This window comes from Mustela nivalis (assembly GCF_964662115.1).
Source record: "Mustela nivalis genome assembly, contig: HAP1_SCAFFOLD_1468, whole genome shotgun sequence".
Classification (NCBI taxonomy): domain Eukaryota; kingdom Metazoa; phylum Chordata; class Mammalia; order Carnivora; family Mustelidae; genus Mustela; species Mustela nivalis.
Window position 1 is genome coordinate 23652 of NW_028135196.1, and position 23593 is coordinate 47244.

At 39.4% G+C, this 23593-nt stretch overlaps 1 protein-coding gene across 1 annotated transcript in view; it reads right to left on the minus strand.

Moving 5' to 3' along the window:
- The window catches only part of LOC309857865 (ankyrin repeat domain-containing protein 26-like), a gene marked incomplete at its 3' end in the record, with an annotated part of 37333 nt that extends 19669 nt beyond the window's left edge, over positions 1–17664 (minus strand). The window contains exons 1-6 of the mRNA XM_082750600.1: positions 17335–17664; positions 15264–15378; positions 14939–15112; positions 12063–12169; positions 10234–10371; positions 8070–8137 (exon numbers count right to left, since the gene is read on the minus strand). Coding sequence (XP_082606726.1) covers positions 8070–8137; positions 10234–10371; positions 12063–12169; positions 14939–15112; positions 15264–15378; positions 17335–17579 — 847 coding nt within the window. The remainder of the gene's footprint in view (positions 1–8069; positions 8138–10233; positions 10372–12062; positions 12170–14938; positions 15113–15263; positions 15379–17334) is intronic.
- Positions 17665–23593: the final 5929 nt, after the last annotated feature.

The following is a 23593-nucleotide window of genomic DNA, read 5'->3' on the forward strand; positions in this document are numbered from 1 at the left end:
GGTTAAAAACTTGTCAATCTATTTGGCCACATATTCTTGTTAAGCCATAGTTTACCAATTTCTGAAAAAGTACAAAAGCATGTCACATTAAAACTGTTATCAGGTAAAAATTTCCGATAATCCAGAAAATGCTTTCAATCTTGGCTAAACATCATCACTAACTCTGTCACTGTGGTACAGGTACAAAGAAGTTAAGCACAAGAAACAACAAAATATGAAATACATTTTAGATGGGGTAGCCTGTTACCTTAGGAGGAAATATACATATAGTAGAAATGTGTTCCAATAGTGATAGATTCCAAGACAGTTTTCCTTAGTGCTTTCTTTACAGATGAAATTCAGAAAGAAGCAGTAAAAGTAAAGATATAAGAGGAAGGCAAATTAAAGAGGATGGAGAGAGACAGCACTAACAAAAATAGTCCAGTACTGACGTTTTTTACTGACACAGAATCCCTAGCAAGTGACAACTGGTATATTCAGCATATCACCTTATATTTCCTCCTTGATATTATACTAGTTTTCTGCAATAAAATACTTAACAGAGGTCAGTTTCTCCCAAACTGCAGGTCTGTATAAAGTATTTCTGATCAAATTTAAAACTGTCAAAAGACAGCTGCATCGTGATTCCATTTCAGAGATAGGGCCTGACAGCGGCTTCCTGCCTATTGCTTCCAGATTTTTGTCCTAGTATTCATCCACGAGAGTGTATCAGGGACTTGAAGAAAAGCTCAAGTATCTCTACACAAAACAGGTAAGAAAGACAACACTTTTCCTCACACTTGACCCCTAGGTTTTGACAATTATGGAAAAATGTTGGCCAGTCTACTCACCAGGCCAGACCATATCCCCTTGACCCTGTCCAGGTAGATACTGCAGTTAGAAAAAATAACACTTGTTGTGTTATTTTTCCATATTTGAACACAGAAAAGACCAGTCACATAAATAACAGACCTTACAACTCAAAAATGGTTCTTTTGAAAAGGTTACCACCAAAGAACTTTTAAAAGTTAAATCCAACTATTTTTAGTGATTTTGATACAATTAATACTCCATGAAATATTTTTTTTCAAATTTTTCAACAACATTTTCTCTAATTCCTCTCCTAAGTTTCCCCAGCCACTTCTCAGTCTTCTCTACCAAGTCTTACACCTCCATCCACACTTTATATACTGGTATTGCCAGGCTTTGTTCACTGGCCTTCGTCTATTTCTATATGTTTTCCAACATGGACAAGCTCAATCTTTGTCCAAGCTATGACTTAGCCTAATAATTCTAATCAGTTTATTTCAAATCAGCACCTACAAACTTGAGGCTCTGTCTCCAGCTAGAAACTCCTAGTATTCAATTATCCAGTTACTAAAAATATTCTACATGGATATTCCATCAAATTCAACATATACAGAAAATCCCTGGTCTTCCCTATTCCCACTGCACTCCGATAAAGTTCTACTCATTCTTCATGGGCAAGTTTAAATGTTAGTGCACAACCTGAAAATATATGACTCTTCTACGATTTCTTCTTCCCCCTCCCCTTTTTTAAGATTTTATTTGACAGAGAGACAGCGAGAGGGGGAACACAAGCAGGGGGAGTGGGAGAGGGAGAAGCAAGTTTCCCATGGAACAGGGACCCCAATGTGGGGCTTCATCCCAGGACCTTGGGATCATGACCTGAGCTGAAGGCAGCTACTTAATGACTGAGCCACCCAGGCATCGCCCTCTCTCCTCTTTCTACATTCAATAATCATGAAACTGTATTAACTATACTTCTTTTCTATCATTGCTTTATATTTCCCCTGCCACTGCCCTACACAAACATGAGCTCTTAATTGAGGACTTCCAGAAGGGGAAAAAAAATAACCCCACCAACTAGTATTGCTATTTATTAAATGAATAAAAAGTTTTTAAGCAAAACAAATGGGAAAGGCAGCACCTGGGTGACTCAGTTAAGCATCTGCCTTCCCCTCAAGTCACGGTCTCAGGGTCCTGGGATCAAGCCCCATTCCAGGCTCCCTGCTCAATGGGGAGTCTGCTTCTCCCTCTCCCTCTGCCCCTCTGCCCCACTTGTGCTCTCTCTCAAATAAATAAAATCTTTTGAAAAGTTTTAAATTTTTAAAAAATGAGAAAGATATAAGGCCTAGAAAAGAACAACATTGTAAATTGAATAAATTGAGCCTCCTGACTTTTTGAGTATAGAGGAGTGAACATTTCATAATGGACTGATACTAGACTAAGGAAATATAAGCGTCCTTTATCTTCCAGTCTCTTTACATGGTTTTTTTCCAATCTATCCTCCACATGAGGGTTGACCAAACTATGGCCACAGGCCAAGTCAGACCAGTCATGTGCCTGTGCCCCCATAAAACTTTATTTACAGAACCAGATGGTTGGCTCTTGCTATTCACCTACGTGTTGCTACAGCTGCTTTCACACTATAGTGGTAGTTGTCGTTGAAAAACCACAGGGCCTAAAATATTCACTATCTGGACCTTTAGAGAAAAATCTTGGTGATCACTATTTTGTGCCACAACCAGAAGACCCTAATTCAAATCTAATCTTGTTACCCTTCTGCTTCACATTCCCCAGTGAAGTACTGCTCCATCAAGTACTGCTGGCTCCCTCCCCAATAACCATGCCATAGTCTTCATTCTTGCTGGAAAACCACAACTTTATTTGGATATTTATTGTCCCAAACACGAAGCCGCCATACCGTAGCTTCAAAAGAAAAAAAGATTATTCTAAGCTAATCACTGTACCTGGTTTACCAGTGGCTGGTTTAGGAACAAGCATGTGATATAACCTAGCTTATAAGATGTTAGAGGAAAGTTGCTGCAAGCCTCGGAGTTTTCTTCCTATTTTAAGAAACATATAGCGGAGCCTGGGTGGTTCAGTTGTTAAGCGTCAGCCTTCAGCTCGGGTCATGATTTCAGGGTCCTGGGATCCAGCCCCACATCAGGCTCCCTGCTCAGAAAGAGGCCTGCTTCTCCCTCTGCGACTTCCCCCTGCTTGTATTCCCTCTCTGTCTGTCTCTCTCTGTCAAATAAATAAAAAAAATCTTAAAAAAAAAAAAGAAAAGAAACATATAAAGAAAAACAGTCCTTCCAGTCACTGGATATTGTTGCTAATTAGCCAATCAGGAAAGGACATATAAAATAATGCCAACCTCAAAGCTAAAAAGAGACAACTGGCATCCTGGAGACATCACTGAACCATCAAAAGAATTCTGGTTCTGACCGTTTTAGTCACTGTTTGGTTTGGTTTGCTTTTTTTAGATTTATTTATTTGACAGAGAGTGAACGCATGCAAGAGAGAGTGCACAAATGGGAGGAATGGCAGAGGAAGAGAATCGTCAAGCAGACTCCATGCTGAGCATGGAGCCCTGTGGGATGTGGGGCTTGATCTCATGACCCATGAGACTGTGACCTGAGCTAAAACTAAGAGTCAACGTGTAACTGACTAAGCCATCCAGGTGGCCCTGTTTTAGTCACTATTATAAGTCACCTGTTATTTGCAGCTTAAAGCATTCAACCTGATAAATTTCCCAAGGTCTACATGGTAAGATCTACACCTTTCTATGGTACTGAAAAACTTTCATTAGCTTGCCTTAGCTAAGTATTCACTCATTCCAACCATTCCCATAGCACACTTTTTGCACCAGCAAAACTGAACTGCTCATAAGTGCTCCAAAGTTCACTCATACATCTGAGCGTCTGCACTGCTGTTCCCTCTGCAAAACATGTAATCTTGATGGACGTTCCTCCTGTTAAACATGGTTTTTCTGCTTATTTACCTGGCAAACTTACTACTCAGTCTGCATACTATTGACTTACATATTAAATATGAATAAAAACCTAACAATGAGAATTATAAACACGAAGAGGCTCTGGCACATAGTAAGCACGGAATAAACTAAATAATTAAAATAAAGTAGTAAAAATAGAGTAGATAATAAAAATGACAATGATAATAACAAACTCCTGGAGGGCAAGGATTGTGTTTTTTGAATGTCTGTATTCGACATCAGAGTGACAGTAGCTAAAATACACTTGATAGTTATTTGCTAAGTGAACAAATGAAAATGAGTAAATTGCAAAACCGAACCAACCTACAGATTTTCTTTGATAAAAGTCTACTAAATTAAATGTTTCTTCATGCATTTCAGATTGTACAACACTAGGTGCCATATGTAGGGACAAATGGTAGCATTTTTGTTATTGTGAATCATTTTTCTGCTTTTAGTATAATCTGTTGAGCCTCAGCTGCCCCATTTGAATTTTTATTATGATAATCTCTTTACTAATGGCAACAGAGTATCATGTTCTAACAAAATTACACTATCCCGGGGTGCCTGGGTGGCTCAGTGGGTTAAAGCCTCTGCCTTCGGCTCGGGTCATGATTCCAGGGTCCTGGTATTGCTGCATACTAGCTAAGTTTTCCAGTTCATATTTTTTGCCATTTGTTTATGGTACCACGAATGTATTGTAGAGTTCCCAGTTTTTAAGGATAGCTCCTTTTTTAATGAGACAAATCACTATGTAATAATATTTACTAAATGTAATCCACTTGAAAAAATTAAAAGATCCATTTACATAAGTTCAATTTGTTTTAATATGCCTAAAGAGGAAGTATAAAACATACTAACTTAAAAATCTTTCTCTTATTGACACAAAGATATAAGGGATTTTAGGGGTCATGACTATAATAATGAATTTCTTTTCAAACAATAATGTCTTGTATTTTAAATTGCCTAAAGTTAACTTCCTTTTTTGTTGTTGTCCACACTGAGGTACTTTTAAAAAAAATTATGTTCAGTAGCCAGCATATACTACATCGTAAGTTTCGGATGTAGTGTTCAATGATTAATTAGCTGCGTATAACACCCAGTGCTCATCACGATACGTGCCCTCCTTAATACTCATCACCCAGTACCCGCATACCCCAATCCCCTCCCTTCCGTAACCCTCAGTTTATTTCCTGGAGTCCAGTCTCTCTCATGGATTTGTTCTTATTGTTCATGACAGTATTTAAATTCTTAAATAATTCTGAATACTGGATTATTAAGAAAGATATTAAGGAGGTGGGAGGTTGGGGTACCAGGTGGTGGGTATTATAGAGGGCACGGATTACATGGAACACTGGATGTGGTGAAAAAATAATGAATACTGTTTTTCTGAAAATAAACTAAAAAAATTTTTAAAAAAAGAGTGTCTTTTTTCCACTGTGTATTTTTTCCTGCTTTGTCGAAGATTAATTGACCATAGAGTTGAGGGTCCATATCTGGGCTCTCTACTCTGTTCTACTGGTCTATGTGTCTGTTTTTATGCCAGTACCATGCTGCCTTGGTGATCACAGCTTTGTAGTAAAGCTTGAAATCAAATGTGATGCAGCCAGTTTTGTTTTTCTTTTTCAACATTTCCTTAGCAATTTGGGGTCTCTTCTGATTCCATACAAATTTTAGGATTATTTGCTTCAGCTCTTTGAAAAATACTGATGGAATTTTGATCAGAATGGCCTTCTGATTGCTCTAGACAGTATACACATTTTAACAATGTTTATTCTTCTGATCCAAGAGCATGGAATGGTCTTCCATCTTTCTGTGTCTTCGAGTTCTTTCATGAGTGTTCTGCAGTTCCTTGAGTACAGATCCTTTGCCTTTTTGGTTAGGTTTATTCCCAGGTATCTTATGGTTCTTGGTGCTATAGTAAATGCAATTGATTCTCTAATTTCCCTTTCTGTGTTTTCATTGTTAGTGTATAAGAAAGCCCCTGATTTCTGTACATTAACTTTGTATCCTGCCATGTTACAGAATTGCCGAATGAGTTCTAGTAGTTTGGGGATGGAGTCTTTTGGGTTTTCCATATAAAGTATTATGTCATCTGCGAAGAGAGAGAGTTTGACTTCCTCACTGCCAATTTGGATACCTTTTATTTCTCTTTGTTGTCTGATTGCTGTTGCTAGGACTTCTAATACTATGTTGTACATGAGTGGGGAGAGTGGGCCTCCTTTTCATGTTCCTGATCTCAACGGGAAGGCTGCAAGCTTTTTCCCATTGAGGATGATATCTACTGTGGGTTTTCCATAGACAGATTTTATGAAGTTGAGGAATGTTCCCTCTCTCCCTATACTTGAAGCGTCTTAATCAGGAATGGATGCTGAGTTTTTTCAAATGCTTTTTCCTGCATCAACTGTGAGGACCTCTTCTATTATTGATTTGCTCTATCACATTGATTGATTTGCAAATGTTGAATCATCCTTTCAACCCAGGGATGAATCCCACCTGGTCATGGTAGATAATCTTTTTAATGTGCTGTTGGATCCTATTTGCTAGGATCTTGTTGAGAATCTTAGCACCCATAATCATCAGTGATATCAGTCTGAAATTCTCCTTTTTGGTGGGGTCTTTGCTGGCTTTGGGGATCTGGTTAATGCTGGCTTAGAGACAGTCTCTTCAATAAATGGTGCTGGGAAAATTGGACAGCTATATGTAGAAGAATGAAACTCAACCATTCTCTTACATCGTACACAAAGATAAACTCAAAGTGGACAAAAGACCTCAACCTGAGAAAGGAATCCATCAGAATCCTAGAGGAGAACATAAGCAGTAATGTCTTCAACATTGGCCACAGCAACTTCTTTCAAGATGTCTCCAAAGGCAAAGGAAACAAAAGTGCAAATGAAATTTTGGGACTTCATCAAGATCAAAAGCTTCTGCACAGCAAAGAAAAGAGTCAACAAAACAGAGAGGCAACCCATGGAATGGGAGAAGATATTTGCAAATGACAGTACCCAGGATCTATAAAGAACTTCTCAAACTCAGCACAGACAAAACAGATAACCATGTCAAAAAATGTGCAGAAGATATAAACAGACACTTCTCCGATGAAGACATACAGATGGCTATCATACACATGAAAAAATATTCATCAGCACTAGCCATCAGGGAGATGCAAATTAAAACCACATTGTGATACCACCTTACACCAGTTAGAATGGCCAAAATTAGCAAGACAAGAAACAACATGTGTTGGAGAGCATGTGGAGGAAGGGGAACCTTCTTACACTGTTGGTGGGAATGCAAGTTGGTGCAGCCACTTTGGAAAATGGTGTGGAGTTTACTTAAGAAATCAAAAATAGAGCCTCCCCATGACCCTGCAATTGCACTCCTGGGTATTTACCCCAAAGATATAGGTGTAGTGAAAAGAAGGGCCATCTATACCCCAATGTTCATAGCACAAATGGCCACAGTCACCAAACACTGGAAACAACCAAGATGCCCTTCAATGGATGAATGGATAAAGAAGAAGCGGTCCATATTCACTATGGAGTATTATGCCTCCATCAGAAAGGATGAATACCCACCTTTTGTAGCAACATGGACGGGACTAGAAGAGATTATGCTAAGTGAAATAAGTCAAGCAGAGAGAGTCAATTATCATATGGTTTCACTTATTTTTAGAGCATAACAAATAACATGGAAGACATGGGGATACAGAGAGGAGAAGGGAGTTGAGGGAAATTGGAGGGGGAAATGAACCATGAGAGACTATGGACTCTGAAAAACAATCTGAGGCTTTTGAAGGGGTGGGGAGTAGGAGGTTGGGGGATCCAGGTGGTGGGTATTATAGAAGGCACGTATTACATGAAGCACTGGGTAGAGTGCATACACAATGAATTCTGTTACACTGAAAAGAAATTTAAAAAACAATAGAAAGATATTAAGAAAGAAAAAAAAATAGGGGCTCCTGGGTGGCTCAGTTGGGTAAGCATCCTCCTTCAGCTCAGGTCAAAATCCCTGGACCCTGGGATTGAGCCCCCCATTGCGCTCCCTGCTCAGTGGGAAACCTGCTTCTCCCTGTCCCTCTGCCTGTGCTCTCTCACTTTTCTCTCTCTCTGTCAAATAAGTAAAATTGAGAGGTGAGGGAGAGAAAGAGAAAGAAAGCAAGAAAGTGAACTTATACAATTTACACATTCAGGTTTTTTTTTTTTCCCCACTGTTCTTTCTTTATCAAAACTTTTTTACTCTGACTTCATCTATGTGACCACCAAAAGTACTTCACTCTGAAAAGTCTTACCTGGGTTGTTATTTTGCGAAAAATTTTTAAGTCTTTCTTCTGTATGTTTGGCAATTGTTTGGTGATTGCTACATATAAAAAGGGTGATAAACAACGTTACTATTTTAATACTGATATGAAAAATATTTACCAAATATATCAAATTCATAAGTGTATTTGAAATAATATCAGAGCTAATATCAAAACTTAAAATACCCCATATACTTCAAAGTAAGGTGAACTAGTCATGAAGTAGTAGTTTAGCAATTAGTAGTGTTAGCTTGCCATAATGGAACGTGTTTTGAACTCAGTGGTCCTAACTCTCTAACCACAGCTATTTGCTCTTGGAGGAGCCACTTCTCTCTATCTCAAGTCTTCCTCTATAAAACAGGCATCTTACTGCCTTATTTCACAATGTTGTTAAGAGGATTTAATGAAATATTTTACCCAAAACATGGCCTCTTGGGAAAGATGATGCCCACCACTCCAAGAAGGTCAGTATGACACCTTTCATCACCTCATAAGAAAAGGCGCTCTGCAGGATTTAAATCAGGCTTGAGATACAGGCCTAGTAACAAAGGAGAAAGGAAAGCCCAGGCTCTTCCTGTAGCATTATTTGAACCTCTTTAACAGCTTAGAAGGGTCCCAACTATCATCTGCTAGCAGGATAGACAAGCAAAATCCTCAAGTGGTACTTCATTATGAAGGTCAGCACAAACATATGGGCTTCACGTAAGACTTTTGAGTGTGAAGGGAAGGGTATTTGTGGCTAAAGCCAGGGGGCCCGGCAGCCAGAACAGGGTGCTGGTGCCTTGGAATAACAGCTGAGCATATAAGCATATGTCGTAAACTAAAAAATGTTGTGACTTTGAAGTCTCATTGTGGGTCACCATGGAGACTGGGGAATGTGGATCAGCAAGGGCTTCCTGGGAGCAAAGGTCAATCATAACCAGACTGCAGGGGGAAAAAATTGCCTTCTAGAGAACAGGTCTGTATAAAAAGTTATTTGCAGGGGTGCCAGGGTGGCTCAGTCATTTAAGTGTCTGCCTTCAGCTCCATCATGATCTTGGGGTCCTGGAATTGAGCCCCACATCTGGCTCCCTACTCAACCTCTCCCCCTGCTCATGCTCATGCTCTTGTTCTCTCTCTCTCACAAATAATTAATTCTTTATTTTTCTTTCTTTCTTTTTTTAAGATATTTATTTATTTATTTATTTATTTATTTGAGAGAGAAAATGAGAGAGGGAGAGAGAGAAGATGAGAGGGGGGAGGGTCAGGAGGAGAAGCAGACTCCCCTCTGAGCAGGGAGCCCACCTGGGGGGACTCAATCCTGGGACTTCAGGATCATGACCTGAGCCAAAGACAGTCGCTTAACCCACTGAGTCAAGAAGGCACCACACAGCAATATTGCAGCAATAGAATCAAAGGAAACAAGGCAATGATAAGAATGTCCTTTTTTCTTTCCAAATGACTTGAAGAAAGAGGTTGGTCTCTTTGGTCTTTGGGAACTCTTTAGGTTCTTGGAAAATTCAAGGGGGAAAGAATAGGAGATAACCCTCAAGGAAAAGGATAGGGCTTTCTACTAAACTGAGCATCTCAGGACCCAAGTAACTAGTTGGGGGGGCGTGATGTTGGGGTACCTAGGTGGCTCACTTGGCACTTGGTTAAGCATTTGCATTCAGCTCGGGTCACAGTCTTGGGGTCCTGGGATTGAGACCCACATCAGGCTCCCTGCTCAGCAGGAAATCTGCTTCTTCCTCTGTCCCTACTCTGCCCCTCTCTGAAATAATTATAACTGAAATCTACAAAGAAAGGAAAGGAGGAGAGGGAGGGAGGAGAGGGAGGAAGGGAGGGAGGCAGGAAGGAGTAAACACACAAATGTAACATTCTTTGTACCCCATGCATAACAGTTATCCTTGGAATGAAACAGATACAGTTAGGGTCCCTAAAGATAAAGGTCTCGATAGTCCTGAGATTAAAAAAAAAAAAAAATCCCGCACTCATTTTTAATGCTGACTAGTCTAGCCTTTGTCTTGGTTTCTGGCAAGTGACATGGGCTAACTCACTACAGTCCCCAAATTGCAGGAATCAAACTACGAACGCTCATCTGTTACATAAGAACTAAGAGTTCAATTATTTTAAACTTCACTTTAGTAATAACTAACATTTTAATGTAAACACTTACCCATCAAATCCACTAAAAAGAGCATAGTCTCCTGCCGTCCATCCACGTTCATCTCGAGAAGAGGTATTAACACCTTGCTGAAGAAGAAGCCTGACTACATCTGGAGATGTAGAGGGTGCAGCAAGCATGAGGGCTGTTCTAAAATAACAGAGACATAACTTCACCCTTAGGAACTTAGGGTTATCTAAACAGCAAATTTCATATATTTTACCAGGTTAATATCTTTCCTGTCAGTACAGAATTGACCATTAACAACTTCAAGTGTTTATCTTTGTAAATTACCTCCATGGCTAAAATTAAAAGGCAAAAGAGAAGCCTCTTGTCCCACCTGGGTATGACAGTAGAAGTTGCTAGTTTAAAGTCATTTGATGAACAAGAAACTATGCTGAGGTCACTTAACTGAACGAGTGAAGATTTTAAAAAAGAATTCCCCATTTTTTTTCCTTAAGCTGATTCGGTGTATTTCCAAGTCTTCTAGAGGACAGGTCTGTATAAAAAGTTATTTGCAGGGGTGCCTGGGTGGCTCAGTGGGCTAAGCCTCTGCCTTCAGTTCAGGTCATGATCTTAGGGTCCTGGGATCGAGCCCCACATTGGCCTCTCTGCTCAGTGTGGAGCCTGCTTTCCCTCCCTCTCTGCCTGCCTCTCTGGCTACCTATGATCCCTGCCTGTCAGATAAATAAATAAAATCTTTTTTAAAAAAAGTTATATGCAGGGGTGATTGGGTGGTTCAGTCATTTAAACGTCTGCCTTCAGCTCAGTCATGAACTTGGGGTCCTAGAAGTGAGCCCCATGTCTGGCTCCCTGCTCTAACCCCTTCCCCTGCTCATATTATCTCTCTCTCTCTCAAAAAAAAAATAAAATCTTTAAAAATAAAAAAAAACAAAAACACTACTTGAAGGCTTAAAATAACAGCATTCATACTAACAGTAATAAAAGAGTCATAGTTGCAGTTAATGGTACTAAAATAAGCATGGTTAGGCAGTAAATTAAATACTATATATATAAAATATTATTTACACACAACCCTTGTAGGATATATTATCCTTCTTTTCATATCAGAGAACGTATCAGAGTCACATATCCAGCAAGTAGGAAAGGAATTAAACCTAGTCTTGTGTCTATCTAAAGTCCATCTCTTTTCTCTTTATCATCAACCTATGATTTGTACTCACAAAAAGAAAAATCTATTTGATGAAAGTTATCTTTCATCCTTCTACCCTTACCAATGAAAACTCTCTCTCTCTCTCTCTCTCTCTCTATATATATATATATATATATATATATATATATATAACATGAAAAAGGATGATAAGCCCACCCTATCTGGTAATAGTAATTAATAATCACTTAGGGATCACCTAACATCAGTATTCTTTAAAAAAAAAAATTTAAAGCAAGGAGTCATCCAAAAGATAAAACAACTCCTATTTATGTTTAATATGCATCTTTTAAGGAGAATTTATATTAAGTAGAAGTTTCTAAAAAATACTATAAAAGGGTTAAGAAGTTTAATATTGTGTCATAAAATAAAAGGAGTGCACACTTTATAATAAAACTAATATGAAACCCTTTTAGGTAACATAAAATCATATGGCAGAAAAAAAAAGGACTACAGATCACATCAGTCAATAATAGGAAGGAATATAAATTCTGTGTATACTGTTCTTCATGTTGCCCCATCAGAATAATTGCTTTCTGCCTAACTGATGACATGTTGACATTTTCACTATATAATTATAAATTAATCCTCTTCTTATTATGTTACTCTTTCTGACTTAATTATACCACCCTAGGACAATATACGGTTAAAAAAAACACAACTACTGTACCTTTTAAACTTATCAACCACATGTACATCTGCTTTTTTTCTAATTAACAATTCCACCATTTCATGATTGTTTTCAATTACAGCAAGTAAAAATGGTGTGAATTCGACCTGTAAAAGTGAAAAAAACAATTTGTAATTTACAAAATTACATACTTCCATACTGAATTTTATTTTTTTTTATTTATTTTTTTTTAAAGATTTTATTTTTATTTATTCGACAGAGAGAGATCACAAGTAGGTAGAGAGGCAGGCAGAGAGAGAGGAGGAAGCAGGCTCCCCGCTGAGCAGAGAGCCCGATGCGGGACTCGATCCCAGGACCCTGAGATCATGACCTGAGCCGAAGGCAGCGGCTTAACCCACTGAGCCACCCAGGCGCCCCCATACTGAATTTTAAAACCTATAAAGTATCCTCTAACCTTAAACACATATATAAGTACTCTCAACCCCCCAACTTCCCCAGCCCTCCATCTTCCCCACCCCCTGCGACTACCCCTACCCCCCCCTCACCACCCCCTTTCATCAGCTGCTCCTTCTCTTTGCAATAGCCCTCCACAGGGGACCTGGGTGGCTCAATCTGAGGGTCTGCCTTCAGGTCAGGTCATGAGCCCAGGGTTCTGGGATCCAGCCTCACGTCAGGCTCCCTGCTCAGTGGGGAGTCAGCTTCTCCTTCTCCCTCTGCCCCACCCCTATGCTCACTTCTCTCTCCCACTCTCACTCTTTCAAATAAATAAATATTTTTGAGAAAAATAAAATAAATTCAGTTAAATAGTCCTCCTCTACCTCTTCAACAGATTAACTGTAGTCATTCTCCAAATCTTACTTCAAACATTGACCAGTTCCAAGAATCTCGGCTTCTCTCACAGTATTTATCACTGTATACACTACTTATTTTATTGCACCCATCGAAACCAAGAGCTTCTTGAAGGAAGGGACTATTTTTTATCTCTATATCTCCAAACTCTAAAACATAGCTCTAAAAGCTTAAAGTATTTTCACTGAGTTAACAGCCTAAATGATTATCTCTGGTGTAGTGTTTCTTAAATTATAGTCCAAAGAACATATACTTTGCAGGAAGGTGAGGATTGTGCCTCAATAGAAAGATTCAATGTTCCTTTATGTTTGAGAAATATTACAGAACTGCACATTATCTCTAGTGCAAAAGAAACCGGTTTAAATTTGCTTATCCCCATTTGACAATACTTTCATGGCAAACATTAACATTTCAGAAATTAGTTTCAGGGATACAGTGTCGAGAGCTTTCCAATAAAGGTGAAGCTTTTCTCCAGGTTATACCAACATGCTTGATTCTCTTCTGTCAATGGTATCAGGATCCCAGATGTCAACATAAGGCTCTCTTGCTCCAGATGGGTCACTAAGAAGATGGGCTCTAAATTAAAAGAGCAGCTCTTGGGCATCTGGGTGGATCAGTCAGTTAAGCATCTGCCTTTGGCTCAGGTCATGTTCTTGGGGTTCTGGGATCCAGCGCTGCATCAGGCTCCCCTACTTTTCCCTCTCCCTATGCCCTTCCTCCCTACTCATGTGTGTTTGCTCTCATGCTCTCTCTCAAATACATAAAATCTTTCTTTAAAAAAAAGTTCGTTAAAGTGAAATCTTAAAACTTCGAATAATTGACTGACAGTTTACAGCACTGTTAGCCAAAGCCGGCCTCTTTCAAAACTTGAAGAAAACCAACACTTGGGTCAACAAAAACTTAATAACTATAATCAATTGTAGATAATTGCTGCATTTAAGAATGAAAATGTATCAAAGATTAGTATTAATATCAACTGAATGATAGAAACATAGATCACTTCTCTATCCCTATAACTAGATCATAGTCTTAGAGCAGAATAAGGCATATTCCATGTAAAATTACTCAGAATTACTACTTGGGTTAGAAGCATAGAGGCATAAAAATTCTTGCTATGTGAAGAACATGCTTCTCTTCTTATAAGTCTGTATATGTGCTTTCTTCCTGCTTTCTTTCTTTACAGTCCCTACAAAAATGTATTTCCAAAAAGTGCACTCAAGAAAAAAAAATCAAAAAATAAAAATAAAGTGAGATCTTAGACAATGAAGTTATTTCAAAATATTTTCATTGAGGGAATGCTTGAGCTTGTACGTATGAAAAATTGACCCTATGTCAACCAACAGTGCTTCCTTAAGGGCAGTGGTAGGAGGTAAGACATGTCAAAGAAATAACAAATGGAAGAGTGAGTGTGGTCCCCCTCGACTCCCCATGCACAGCTACTAACCCTGAGGACCTACACAATGCTGAGCAGGAACTACTCTGTGAAATGGGAGACCCCAGTGCGGGACATGGCAGGCAGAGTGGCTATGAGCCCAAGTAGATGCCCCTGGAGGATGTCAGGACCCGATCCCCGTGCTCTCATCTTCAGAACCTTGGGGCCTGGAGTGCCCGGGGATTGCAACCTGCTGCTTTCTCCTCCCACTCGCACTCACCCAAGTTACCCCACTAGGTCATGGTCTCCCACCCCTTCCCAGCAGCACCCATTTCCTAAGCCCCTGCACAGCACCCAGCCTCCATCATCATCTCATTCCCCATCAGGCCTTCAAGCCTTTGTGGGCTCTGAGCCCACCATCCACTCCCAAGCACTAATGGGAAGATTCTCCTCCTGGGGTGGAAGGGCGGCTGGGAAACAGAACTCTGCCCTTTCCGTGGGCTTCATCGTTCTCTAGTCCTCCCTGCCCTGGCTTTGGAGTTGTTTCCCTGGTACAGGACTTGATGTATAGAATTCAGTATTTATTATTTATTACATATATGAATAAATATGTAAATAAATGTTTTGTAGCTAAAAAATTTATATATATATATGTTTTAAAATTTCAAATACTTTATAAATAATGTTGATGTACCTTGTTTCTTGCTTCAATATTTGCATGGAATAAAATCAGCTTCTCTACTATTGATGTGTTCTCACCAGCAACAGCATAGTGGAGGGCAGTATTGCCAAACTTATCCGTAAGATGTGGATTAGCACCATGTTCTAAAAGAATAGTTACACATGCCTCTTCCTGGTATTGTACAGCCTGTCAGTAGTATCCCAAGAAACAGAGTGTAAATTCTGGGAATTTAAAGCAAGCATGCTACAAACAATTAGTTACACTTAATTGCAATAGATTTTCATACTAAGTAATTAAATCAAATCCATCTCAGGCAGACACAGCTGCTACCACACACCTTCATTAGAGGAGTCCTACAGTCTCCATCATAGAGGTCAAGCTTGCATTTCCTCTCTACAAGAAAATCTACCATGTCAGCATGGCCGATGGTACAGGCCAGATGGAGAGGCGTCCTATGAAAGTGAAAGAATGTTTTAGGAAATTATAGTGCACGATTTCAAAACATGCAATTAATTCATGTAATTGTAAACTTTAAGTAGCATCTTATTCCTTTGACTCAAAAACAAAGATTTCATTATCTTTTGAAGAAAGTACAATATTTATTAGTGACCATTCACCATACTAATAAAAGAGCAGGCTATCTGACGAGGTAGAGCTTGACCTCAGGATTCAGCTCAACCTGGGTTTAATAGGATTTAAACTTAATAGTTATGGCTCAGCCTTATCCTCAATTTCCTCATCAAAATAGTGGAGAGAAAAACAGTTATCTCATGTTCCCTGCCTTGCTCAGTTTGAAGGTCATGTGACTCTTGACCTCAAGGGTCATGAATTCAAGCCTCACGTTGGCTACAGAGATTACTAAAAACTAATAAAAATAAAGGATAGTTATCTCACAAGACCTCATCACCATGCTTAAATGAGGATCTATGCAAAGTTTGTTTCATATTATTTTTATGACTGTTACTATTGATACTATTGTACAAAGACAACACTCCCATTAGGTAAAGTGATACAATTATGCCTATTTCTCAGGTATGTTTTAAATATTCACAAGAATACTATATATCAATGATTCTAGGAGGCTCATTTTGTCACCTTTTAGTATCTCTGACACTGGAATGTGATTTATAATTCAAACTGTCTTACAACTATAATTGGCAGAATTTTTAAAGATTTCTTATTGGTATACAATATGGTGGGGCATCACACAATCAATGTGCCTTACGTTAAATGAAATAATGGTATATACATACAACAGCTCTACTGCAGTTCTAGTCACATGGTTGGCATTTAAATAAATTTTAGTTCTTGAAAGCACTATGGGAAAAGAGGACTAAAATAACGAAGAATTCTTTTTAAGTAAATCTACAATCTGATGTTCAAGAAACTTTAAGCCAAAGGAAGCTCAGGATTCAAATAAACAGGAACAGTTTTATTTTTGTACACTATGTATTTTATATATATTTTATATATGAAATAATATATATTTTATATATCTTATACATAAATATATATTTATATATGACATATTTTCATATACATTATATTAAATAATAAACGAAATTATTTTTCATTTTATTAGATATTTAGATTTATAGATCATATGAAAATCAAGAATTACCAATTATCAATATTAGTATTTAATACCATTATAAATAAATAAATAAATAGCAGATATTTCTGCTACTGCAACAACAACAACAAAACAAGACAAAGACAACTGCAGGCCTGTGGTCCTGACACAGGTGGGGATTTTCTAGGGGGACTTGAAGCCCCTGGACTCCTAGGGGGACTCAAACCCCCTGGCTGCCTATGGGGACACAAACCCCCTGGCGACCTACCAGTGGAGGGAAGGGGCGTCCCCGCATCCACTCTAGCCCTGGGGAGCGTGGCTGCTCCAGCTTCTCCCCGGTGGGCCATACCCTGGAGCTCCACAACCAGATAGACAGGATCAAACTGACCGCTCAGGGCTATCTCTTGCAAAGAGAAGACCCCTCCCAGCCTGACAGACTTTTCTAGAGATCGTTTAGCCGGGCTATACACAGGTGACCAATGAGATTGTGATACACAGAGAAAACTGAACAATCATGCTAGGTCTGCCACACACAGAGAAAACTGCCCGGGCTTTCTATGTGTGACCAATTGAATTTCAATTTACCCTAGTAATATACGGATGGCCAACTGAATTTCAATTTACCCTAGTAGATATATGGATGACCAACTGAATTTCAATTTACCCTAGTAGATATATGCGCACCCTACTGATTGGATGTCTTCACCTGGCCAGACCTGCCCCTGTATCTAGCCTTTGCAAGTAATTTCCTCTGGGAGGGGCGGGGTCAATCTAAGTTCACTACATAAACACAAAATGACTCCCTCTGGCTAAGCAGGCCCTTAATGCCTATTACCTTTTCCTCTTGTCTCTTTTATTCACGTTCTTCCCACGCAAGAGCAACCGCTGCATTTTGAATATGTTGTCCATGACAGCAACTTTGTGGATCTTTTTGAGCTCTTTCACGCGGATGTTATACCGGGGCTGGGTCTCTGTGACTTCCTCCTTGTGAACCGATGCCCTCAAGTCATTCATCAGCTCCATGTCTAAGGTCGGGGATGAACGCACCTTCGCAGTCCGGAAACCAAAAAACTTCTTCATTGCAAAGCCTACAGGCTTAACCAACACTCCACTTTCCGCTCGGCTCTTCGCCGCTTCTAGACACCAGCACCAGTGCTAGAGATAAGCCAAACGTAGGGAGCAACAGTTAGGAATCTTGGAGCACCTAACAACCGTAACCATGACGCCAAGCACAAATGCGCTTGCGCACCTCTGAATCCCGCGTGTCTGCGCCTGCGCATAAAGGGCAGCGCCTAAAGGTGCCCAAAGCGCATGTGCGAAGCCCAAGCCTCTAAGATCACATAGTGGCGGGGCCTCCGCTTGGCTCACGGCTAGGGGCGGCGGGGCCTCCGCTTGGCTCGCGGCTTGGGGCGGCGGGGCCTCCGCCCGGCTCGCGGCTAGGGGCGGCGGGGCCTCAGCCCGGCTCGCGGCTAGGGGCGGCGGGGCCTCCGCCCGGCTCGCCGCTTGGGGCGGCGGGGCCGCCGCCCGGCTCGCCGCTAGGGGCGGCGGGGCCGCCGCCCGGCTCGCCGCTTGGGGCGGCGGGGCCGCCGCTCGGCTCGCCGCTCAGGGGCTATAAATCTGGATAATAATATTTTAAAGACTCTGAACACCTACAACAAACTAAGAAGTGTTTATTCATGAAAATTACTGAAGTTTGATTAGAGTTTTGTGAGTCTGTGCTGCGCTCTCAGTTCCCATGCCAGAAACCTGTCACTTAGAGAAGGGACTTTCCTGACCTGAGGCAGAGTAAGTCAAAGAGGTGGCCTCCATGCTAAGCAGACAGGGTTCTCTAGCCTGAGGTTGCAATGCTGTTTGGGGAAAACAAGGTAAGAGTAGCAAGGTACTTAACTGTAAGCTCTGAGAGGTCAGAGAGCCATCTGAATGTGATAAGCACTTGACAGAAGCTCCAGGTTTACCCAGGGCATGCAGTGGAAACTGAAGCTGGTTCAAGCCACCCACATACCCATGGTTGCCAAGCCATGCGCATACACGCAAAGAAGCAAAAAGCTTGTTAGTAAGCAAAAACCAGGGAGCCTTGAAAATGACCCAAATTTTGAATGGACTTAGAAGCCCACACAGATCCATCAGCAGAGGAGAAAGCATGAATAATGGGGTGTGCAAACAACATCTGCCCAATCTTTGGCTAAATGTGAAAGGATGCAGGCACAACAGCAACATGTAGGAAGCAAGACTTAAAAATTTAAGAAATGAACAGAGACATCAATGGCTGCACACTGCAGGAGAGACAGACTTCATAAATTTCCTGGAGGCAAGTTATTAAGCAAAACAAGACAACCCCCTGGGGTGGAAATCAGAACCCCTAATTGCTACATCACCTGAAATTTAACAAGATTATAAAAAGACAAGAAAGGTGGCCCTTCCTACAAAAAGCATTAAGGAGAAACCCATCTAAGTATTTCCAGATGGTAGATTCAGCAAAGATTTAAAAGATTGAAAAGCAGCTACATGGACATGGTCAAAGACTAATGGAAATAGTTTGAAAACCATGATGAAAATGACACAACACATGAAGAGTCTCAATAAAAAGATATACAGGGGTGCCTGGGTGGCTCAGTGGGTTAAGCCTCTGCCTTCAGCTCAGGTCATGATCTCAGGATCCTGGGATCCAGGCCCACATTCAGCCTCCTGCTCCGCAGGGAGCCTGCTTCCCCCTCTCTCTCTGCCTGTTTATATGCCTACTTATGATCTTTCTGTCAAATAAAAAAAAAGTTATAAAAAAAATAAAAAGATACAAAGTAAAGAATTGAATGGGAATTATAGCTGAAAAATACAGCACCTGCAATCAAAAATTCAACTGATTTGAGATGACAGAAGAATCAGTGAACTTGAAGAATCAGAAATTAATCTCAAGCGGAGAGGGAGGTAAAAAACAATGAATAAAATGAACAAAGCCTGAGACCAGATCAACGATAAGTGTACCAACACATATGTAAGGAGACCCCCAGAAGGAAGACAGAAAAGGATTAATATATTTGAAGAAGTAATTGCCAAAAATTGCTTAAATTTGATGAAAATCTAATTTGCAGATCCTTGAAGCCCAGTAAATCTGAACTAGGAAATAGAAAAGCACATCCACACCTAAACATGTCATCATGGGTTCAAACTGCTAAAATCAAGGATAAGTAAACAAAAACAAAACCTTGAAATCTGCAAGAGAAAAAAACCAATCTATCACAAAAGGAGACCAAAATTATGATTAACAGCTGACTTCTTACAAAAAAATAAGGGGAGCTAGGAGTCTATGGGATAACATAAATCAAAATTTAAAAAAATAATGGAAGCTAGGAGTCTATGGGATAACATAATCTAAATGATTAAAGATTTTAAAAAGGTAACCATGTATTCTATATCCAGTAAAACTATTCTTAAAAAAACAAAGGCAAAAATAAATGACATTTCCAGAGAAAGACTGTGGAAATAAGAGTCTATAAAGCACTAGTTATGTCACTTTATTGTTGAGCTGCTGTAACATGCACAGATATAACATATGGCACTAGGAGCACAGAGAAGAAAATGAGATCTACTGAAACAAAGTTCCTACATTTGACCAGAATTAGAGTAGACTGACAAGATGCACACAGTCATACCTAGATCAATCACTAAGACGTAACTCAAAAAAGGAGGAACAGAAGGATCTCTTGAGATATGAGAAAAACAGGAAAGAAAAAGCAAAATGGGAAGTGTAGAAACAAGTATATCAAAACTAAATCTGATTAACTAAACACTCCACTCAACAGAGATTGTCAATTGGATTTAAAAAAAGCAAGATTGATAAAGAACTTGTGTTCAGAATATATGATCTCTCACACCACATAATAAGACAACCCAAAAGGTATGTGTTTTGGTGAGTGCTGTGAAGTGTGTAAACCTGGTGATTCACAGACCTGTACCCCTGGGGATAAAAATATATGTTTATAATTTTCAAAAAAAAAAAAAAAAAAAGGCAACCCAAAAGGGACAGTGAGGGTGCTCTGAGTGGATGTTTCTCCAAAGAAAATATACACACGGCCAATAAAACAGGAGAGGATATCACTAGTGTAGATAACCGTATGTTAATCCATGAGATATTATTTCATTCACACCAGAATGACTCTAAGAATGACATTTTTATCAAAATGACTCTAAGAATATGCTGTAGAAGATACGGAGAATGATGCATTTCATCAGGTCCGTAAAAAGGTAAACAGAAACTTACTACATGACCCAGCAATTTCTACCTGAGAAGTCTGTCTAGGAAAAATAAAAACATGCATCCACACAAAGACATGTATACACACAGGGAGAAGGAAGGAAGGAGAGAGGGACAGGGAAGGATGAAAGAGGAGAGAAAGGGGAAAGGGAAGTGGCCAATTAAAAAATGGGATAATGAATCTGGACCAAAGTTTGGAATTTAGATCAAGTTTGAAATTAGATCAAGATTTAAAGCTACCCCCCCCAAAAAAAAGAGGCAAGATACGGTATAGCAAACTCCCTCTATCAACTTCTTCAATGAAGACCATATACAGCTTAAAAGTTATTAGAAAACTGTAGGTAATTTTAATAAAATCACTTCAAGAATATAATCTGGTTGTAAGGCCAATACAATGAGCTCTAAAATAATTCTCTTCAGTTAAATAAAGTCATCTGTAAATCCTGTAACAACATGTTCATATTCACAAAATCTGAATGAAAAGCAAATATGACTTTCCATAACCAGGAGGGTAATTCAAAGTTCACTTTGAAAGGATTGAGATTTGGGGTTAATCTTTCTTTTAATACTAAGCATACTTTTATAGTTATTCAGATTTTGAAGTGACTCACTTTTTATTTAACAAAATATTTGCTGCTCTGAAATAAAGTTCATTAGTAAGAATGATGGTGTTTAAAACAAACAAACAAAAAGACCATGAAAATGCAAGCTGCATTTCTAATAAATAAAATATTTAAAAATAAATAAATAAAAATAAAATTGTGATCTTTCCCTCAAAACTCCCAGTCTTCTTCATGCTGCTCCATATTTTTCCTATAATGCTTCATCACATTTGAGCACACTCTATTATTATTTCCTCATATGCAATATCATGGTTTAGTTTCTGTTATAAATGACAGCAGAGACTTATTTCTTCTGCCCCAATACCTAAAAGAGGGCTGGAGTATATGCAGCGAAGCTAAAACTTCCAAGGTTCTAATCACGGCTTCATTTTTTCTAGGGTCCAGCCCTACCCAGGAGTCCACCAGAGTGGCCTCATACAAATGACACTGCCATCACCCAGGAAGCCCTGTGTCAGACATCAGCATCAAAGACCAAACTGCAGAAGCAAAGATGCACTTAGTACTCTTGTCATTTAGGGAATAACAAGAGTTTTAGTGCCTCAAACTGGAGGTAGAGACCAATAAATATATTTTCTATTTTATACCTTTAAAATCAAATATTGGTCTTATATAATTAGATAATATTTGAAGAGTGCAGGGTAAACATTTTAACTGACTCCTTTAATATGTTCAAAGGTGACATTTTTCATGTGGACGGGATCTACTGCAGAATCAATCCCTGTTATCCAGAAGCAGACTAAAGAGAACAAAAGTAATTCTTTATATATTTGTTAGTTTCCTAAAATTTCAACCACCCTATTATTCAGATGTAAGAAAGTACAGAAAATTATATCTAAGTTTACATACATTAATTCATAGTGAAGTAAAGAAACTACATCTTCCAGATTTCTAGACCATGTTGAAGGAACAAATGACTCACATTAAAGTTACATCTTTTTTTTTAAGATTTTATTTATTTGACAGAGAGAGACACAGCAAGAGAGATAACACAAGTAGGGGGAGTGGGAGAGGAGGAACAGGCTTCCGCCAAGCAGGGCTTCTGATGCGGGCTCCATCCCAGGACTCTGGGATCATGACCTGAGCTGAAGGCAGACACTTAACAACTGAGCCACCCAGGGACCCCTTAAATAACATCTTTACACCTTCCAATCAAAAATTTGAGGCACCTGTGTGGCTCAGTGGGTTAAGCCTCTGCCTTCGGCTCAGGTCATGATCTCAGGGTCCTAGGATTGAGACCCGCATCAGGCTCTCTGCCCAGAAAGGGAGCCTGCCTCCCCTCCCCCTCTGCCTGCCTCTCTGTCTACTTGTGATCTCTCTCTCTCTGTCAAATAAATAAATATTTTTTTTTAATTTATTTTTTATTTTCAGCATAACAGTATTCATTATTTTTCACCACACCCAGTGCTCCATGCAATTCGTGCCCTTTATAATACCCACCACCTAGTACCACAAACTCCCACCCCCCACCCCTTCAAAATCCTCAGATTGTTTTTCAGAGTCCATAGTCTCTCATGGTTCACCTCCCCTTCCAATTTCCCCCAACTCCCTTCTCCTCTCTAACTCCCCATGTCCTCCATGCTATTTGTTATGCTCCACAAATAAGTGAAACCATATGATAATTGACTCTCTCTGCTTGACTTATGGCCTGGGAACTTGCATTTATACATTTCTCAAGTGATTTTTATGCAGAGTTGAGTCTGAGAATGATTGGTTTAAATTTCTCTTGTTAGATATGATGAGGGAAGAGGGAAATAATTTTTCATTTTAAAATATTTATTTATTATGCTGAGTGAAATAAATAAATATTTTAAAATGAAAAATTATTTCCCTCTTCCCTCATCATATCTAACAAGAGAAATTTAAACCAATCATTCTCAGACTCAACTCTGCATAAAAATCACTTGAGAAATGTATAAATGCAAGTTCCCAGGCCATGGCCTAGAATTCTGGTTTGTAGTTCTAGAAAAAGGTCCAGGACTGTTTGCATTTTTAACCGTCACCCTAAATTATCCTGATACAACTGGTCAGGGATGTACACCACGAGATACACTGCCTTAAACCCAATATAAAAGCTAGCACTAGCATATTTTTTTAAGTGTATACCTTAAAAGATTATTTCACTTTTCATGCAGCCTCCTCCTCTAGCAACTGTTATTACTTGCCCTCATATGATATATATCAGTAATAATATCATTAAGAATGACAGTGAAAACTTGGAAAGA